The sequence below is a fragment of the Periplaneta americana genome, chromosome 6, assembly GCF_040183065.1.
Source record: "Periplaneta americana isolate PAMFEO1 chromosome 6, P.americana_PAMFEO1_priV1, whole genome shotgun sequence".
Lineage (NCBI taxonomy): Eukaryota > Metazoa > Arthropoda > Insecta > Blattodea > Blattidae > Periplaneta > Periplaneta americana.
Genome location: NC_091122.1, coordinates 90,809,148 through 90,815,245, shown reverse-complemented (window position 1 = coordinate 90,815,245; position 6,098 = coordinate 90,809,148). Strand labels below are relative to the sequence as shown.

The window sequence follows — 6,098 nt, the reverse complement described above, 5'->3', positions numbered from 1 at the left end:
AAACGGATTTTTTGTGCAGAATTCGAAAATAATCTCCATTTTTTCCCCATCACGTCAGGTTTTCAGACAATTCATGAGTAACTAGAAAAGAAATTATTGCTTTGTGAAACGTCATAAAAATTATTTTCAACAAGAATTTTGTGAGAAAAACTAGGCCACAATTTGCTATTTGCCACTAATTAATCATTAATTAATATTAATTAATAATTATAAACACTTTCATAAACTTACCTCAATATTGCATTTCAAATTTTCTCCTCCTTGACCTTCTCGCATGTTGTTCAGAGCAGTCCCTTTTTAACATCCGGCAATAGTCCGCAATGTTTCCATTATGAAGCAAAACACCTTTAAGACTTTTCTGAGAAGAATCTATGAAGAACCTTCACTCTTTGGAATTATAGTTTATGTTATAAAATTTTTAAGATCGCAATGATGTCTTGCCAATACACTCAATTTTCTTCTTCAGCAAAAATAAAAGGGACAAGTTCCTTCTCACGATGCCTGTGCCATGAAAAATATGTACCTTGAGCCATTACTTTCTTTTCTTTTAACCTAGAACCCAATAGTTCTGCTGATTCTTTAGGCAAATTTAAATCCCTCGCTAAATCATTAAGCTCAATTTGATTAAAATATCTATCATCACCAGTATTGTCTGGTTCATAAGTATGATCCACTGGAGATTCAGTTTCAGTGCTGCTGGATGCAGATGGCAATGTATCTGATTCAGGGGGTAGCGGAACGGGAATATCAGGACCAAGAGGTACGGCCCGAATGGCAGAGGGAATGTTAGGATATAGAATCTCTTTCTTGTTTTTAGCAGTATATCCAGCTACCTTAACTGTACAAAAATAACAATCGTCTTCATGATTTGTAGATTCCCTCCAAATCATATGGGTACCAAAAGGTAATGACTTCCTTTTTCCATTTTTCCAACTCTTCAACACAACTACGACATACTTTGTGGGGCCACTAGGATTTGTCCTGGTCTCCTAACTTAATGTCAAAATATTGAAAGTAAGTATTCTTTACAAAAGTTGTTATATTCTGTCTGTGTTTTAGTAACGTATATGACCCACACATATATAGCAAAACAAATTTGAATCATTTACATAATCACGTTTCGACATTTCTATGAAACAACACTATTATGTTATACTCTCGAGAAAAATGAGAACTCACACACTTCACTTTTATACGACAAACAACAAAACAAAACTGAACCTCTAATTTTAAAACTACTTTTAAAAGGGGATAGGTTTATTATCTCAGTAAGGAAATCTGTAGCCTCATAAGCTCGATTGCACTTACATAAATAAATATATATACAGGGACCCTATGTCATTTCTCTAATTCATTGTTAGTTTTAATAGCAATCTCTAAAAATAAATATTTCCTTCATAATTTTTTATGACCTGAGACACTAAACATTTCAACTTCTTGTTTATAGATAACGTTGGGTGCAGACAGATAAAAATCTCCAAGAATAAACAACGGATATCTTAACCTCTGTTCATTTTAAGGGCTAGGATACAATTTTGTACATCCCCCAAGGGCAGATATAGTCAGTAGATTTTAATAAATATCAAATATAAACATAATAAAATATATTATGTCACGTTTTAAGTAATACATTTTAGATTATAAGCTGTCGTGGCTTTTTAACAAACGACAAGCACACTGTAATAATACTATATTATTGAAAACATAAAATTTTGAATTGTAAAAAATTCTGACGTGGTACGCGAAAACGAATTTCATTTTTGCAATCAGTGTGAAATTGTGATTCAGAAACGCTCATTTATTTCAAAACAACAAAATCCATGCAGAATGGTGTTATTTACAACGAGATTTCCTCATTTCCTATTCGGATAATACCCAACACTGGGACTACTATGAAAGAAAACACGTACTATCTTCGGTGATCTTTAACAATATCAGTCAATATGACCCAGTTCATTTAGTATGTTAACATTTACAACACGTTTGTATGTTACAACATTCTCCTCAAAGGAGTGATCACTGGTGTACCTGTCCTAGATTCAAATTGTTTGGAGCACGATTAAAATACATAGATATTCCAAGAATACATACAAAAATCTTCAGAGAAGTGAAGTTTAACTTAAACGGAAAAACAAACAAAGCCCTCTTGTATGGTCTACTTTTGTACTGTTACATTGACTCTACAACGAACCGTACTTCATATAATTGGCTATTAGTTCAAATGTTCGTCTATAACGACTAGTGTTATGTGACGTTTACAAAGTAGACCTAATTCATGTAGTTAATGAATGAGAAGTAGAAACAATTAGAAGTTACGCGATTTCGCGTCCTTGCAAGAGAATTTGGATCTGTGAAGAAGAATCTATATAAGTTTCAAACCGGTTGATCACTTCTCTCACTCCGTTTTTGTTGTTTCGTTGAAGAAACTTTGAGAAATTTTGAAGAGGAAAAAAGTCTAAATTGGAAGTAAGCTAAGAAGTATCACTAAGGTGGGAGAAATATCGCAGAGTACGATCTACAACATGACTGAGGAGCAGCAGATGTTAAGAGCTTGTCTAGAGAGAGTCGTGAGAGACGGACGTCGCTATCTTCACTAGACAAGGGATCCGAGTCCTTGGACTAAATGAATGATGACCGAGTAGTAGAGAAGGTTTGCGCGTGACGTCAAAGCATGGCGGAGTCCCGGAAATGGCGCGACCTTGAGTGACCTTGAGGTAGGTCACGTACGCGTAGGTCAGTGACCTTGAGGAAGGTCACGTGCGCGTAGGGGTAGGTCACGTACGCGTTGGTGTAGGTCAGTGACCTTGAGGTAGGTCATGGTCATTGGCCTTGAGGGAGCACGTACCCCGCCGGAAGCACGTACCCCGCGTTAATGAAGACATGTCGCAACATGAGGTAGCACGTACCGCACCGGACGCACGTTCCCCGCCGGAAGCGGACCACCCCGCCTGCATGCATGTCAATGATCAAGAAGACGTGTCAGAAAGCACGTACCCGGCCGGAAGCCGACCCCCGCCTGCATGCATACCAATGCACAGGACGTACGTGGTGGGAGGCACGTACCCCAGCAGGATGTCGCCCCTAGCCAACGACAGGAAGCAGAGACCTACCCATGCATGCTAATGCATGCAGAACGACAGGTATGAACTTGTACCGTACGTGATGTAGAGAAAATGTGAATTATGGGTATAAAAACGATGAATTTACCACAAACGAGCATCATTCTGAGGAATACCATGGATCACCTACCGACGTGCAAATGTGATTGCTTTGCTAGGAGGCAGCCATCGCCTCAAGAAATGCAGTGCGAGGACGGTTACACGGAGGGGCCACCACCGGACAAGATGTGTAACATTAAAGTGGGCGATCTAGTGAAAGGGATGGAGTACCCGATTAAGCGACTTCGATTTGCTTACACGAAGTACGGGCGGAAGGTAATAGCCGACCTGAAGAATGGCGAGTCGCTCTTCCTACCATCGAAATTTGATGGACTGACGTATACCGATGTGCAGCTAATGTCCAGGACACCGCACAGCCTATATTACTATGGGCGTCGGAAGACCATGGATAACGAAAGAGAGTACAATATGGTGGAAATTAACCCCTCCCCGATGGGCTGGATGCCAGCGGACTGGGCGCCGCACTACTAAAAGGGCGATGGGGAGCAACAAGAGCGGTTAGTACGTCAGTAGGAGGCATCATGGAGTCATCATACTTTTATATTGGCAACGCATTGTTTGCGAAGATAAAACTGGTAAACGAAGCGCAGATTGACTCTATCACGGTGGGTGGCACCTCAACAACAGTGAAGATAGTGCGCGATGTGGACTACCGTAGTGACCATATCAAGTTCGCGATTGTAATATACAATCCTACATTATCGAGATCGGTAGCCGTACACCTGACACGACAAGACGGGCAGACGATGCGGATGCGACCGACAGGGCTAGAAAAGGAAGAGACTGTGTCGTCACTAGGCGAGCACGGCGATTTTGTTGTGCTACTACCAAGTTTTACCGGGGTTGATACAATTAAAGAAATATACGCGGAGTGCAATTTATCGATCACAACGTATCGTCTAGACCTGGATGTACTACACGTGCCGTCGCCGAGCAGAACACAATGCGATGGTGTGAGAACCATGGTAGCGGACGCTGGGTCACTACTGGTGGCAACAATGGGGGTCTCAACGCAAAATTACAAACACGTCCCATATATTCCTCGGAAGATGAGTACAGAATACAAGACAATCGTTAATTTTGCACTTGTAGAGAAGTGACGGTTACAGCGGATGTGGGGTCCACGTGCCCCATCCTCACAACGGAGCAGGGGGGGAGATGAAGTCATCTGCAAAATGTATATAAACGGTCACCTATCAGACAGACCATCACCAGTTTTCACAAAGGTACAATGACAGAGTCGAGGAACCAGCCGGAGGTACGTATAGACAATGAGGGTGACTTAGTCGTTGTGCACGGTGAACATAAAGGGTATTATGTATCTTGTTTTGTCTTCTAGTTGTGGAGTGAGCAAGATGACAGCATCTTGCGGGGGTGCTCCAGGCGTGGGAGCACCATAGTGAAGAGTTCCACACCCATCTCTGTGATGGGATGAACCACACTATTGTGTGCTCCCACCCCTGGGAGGGGGAGGCCGAGGTGACGACGTCGACGTGCTACCCGGGCTGCCCTGAATTTTACCGTTGCCTGGGCGAGGTACGTAATCATGATAAATGGAGTGATGAAATATATATATATATATATATATATATATATATATGGTACCGGCGATCAGTGAGCTAATGCATGTGGTATCTGCTGTTACAGTACGTGGCGAGGTTTGGGCAGCACCGCTGGGTGCTATTCTGTGGATCGGAGGCCACAGCAGCCCATCGCACGGCCTTCCACGCGGAGGAGTGCTACGGGTTGGTACACGTTGAGACGTGTTCCGACCCGAGGGAGGGCGGGTGTATGGAACAGCGAAGACCCTGTTCGTACACCTGCTTCACGTTCGCCAGGACGGCTCAAACGGTAAGCAGAAAGAACAACATTGTCTTAAAGGGACCGGATATGTATCACAGAGCGACGATGTATTGATGTACTGTTTACATGTTTCAGTTCTTGGAGAACGTACTGTGTGCAAGGGTGAGGGACAGCCAGGCGCTGGACCTCACGTGCGAGCCGGCTCCTGCAGCAGGCCTCCCACCGAGCAATGACCTCGCCGCCCCCTCCACCTCCGGGATGCGGCCCCTGGACGAGACACCGCCACGGCAGCCGACGTGGTGCAGGCTGCCGTCAGAGTCGGAGTCCAGGGTTCTCACCCCAACTCCGGACTACGACCATCCGTGGTCGCGGATGCCGTCCCCAATGCACATCGATTGGGACACGGCGTCCACGATCAGCGCACCGGCCTCGCCATCGCTGTGGGCTGCAGCGGACCTGCCGTCGTCCGGTGACGACGACGTTTTCACCTCTGGTGGAGAGGTGGAAGACGCATCGTCATCGGACGGCTTCGAATACTTCGTGCCGGATGACACCCCGTCCTCTGACGAGGGCGTGGTGTTATCCGACGCTGACGACAGGTATTCGCTGCGTGAGGAGTAGGTGTGTGTGTGTGTGTGCGTGTGCGTAATGAAAATACACAATTGTAAATACTTAATTAATAAATGTAGATGACTCCATGCATCGGTGTTTGGTATTGGAACCCTACAATCACCTGACCGGGGGGTGGGATCGTTTGCGTAGGGGGGAGCTATCCTGTACCTATAACCCGCACATGGGAGTAAGGAAATAAGACTATGGTATCACAAAAAAAGCATATTTATTTTCCTGACATCCAATTGTACAGTACACATATGTTCTGTAACGCAAATTGAATATTCGCACGTCGACAATGGAAAAGGCAGCTGGCCTTTATCCCCACATGCTGTTTTAATGTCCTTAGCGGTGGGCAGCCACATGAATACAAATCAATGACATCACGCCCCAATATTGATTCCAAGTACGCCTTCTTCTCCTCTCCTTTGGTATACACTTTATCCACTCCTTGGACGACCATATGCAGTATGCCCTGGAGTTCGGGGTATGGAATGCATCCAC

At 44.2% G+C, this 6,098-nt stretch overlaps 1 protein-coding gene across 1 annotated transcript; it reads left to right on the top strand.

The window, feature by feature from the left end:
* The first annotated feature begins 4,442 nt into the window (after positions 1-4,442).
* LOC138702215 (uncharacterized) lies at positions 4,443-5,692 on the top strand. The gene is made up of 3 exons (XM_069829811.1): positions 4,443-4,715; positions 4,827-5,030; positions 5,118-5,692. The coding sequence occupies exons 1-3, from the start codon at positions 4,611-4,613 to the stop codon at positions 5,601-5,603; spliced, it is 795 nt and encodes a 264-aa protein (XP_069685912.1). The 5' UTR covers positions 4,443-4,610; the 3' UTR covers positions 5,604-5,692.
* Positions 5,693-6,098: the final 406 nt, after the last annotated feature.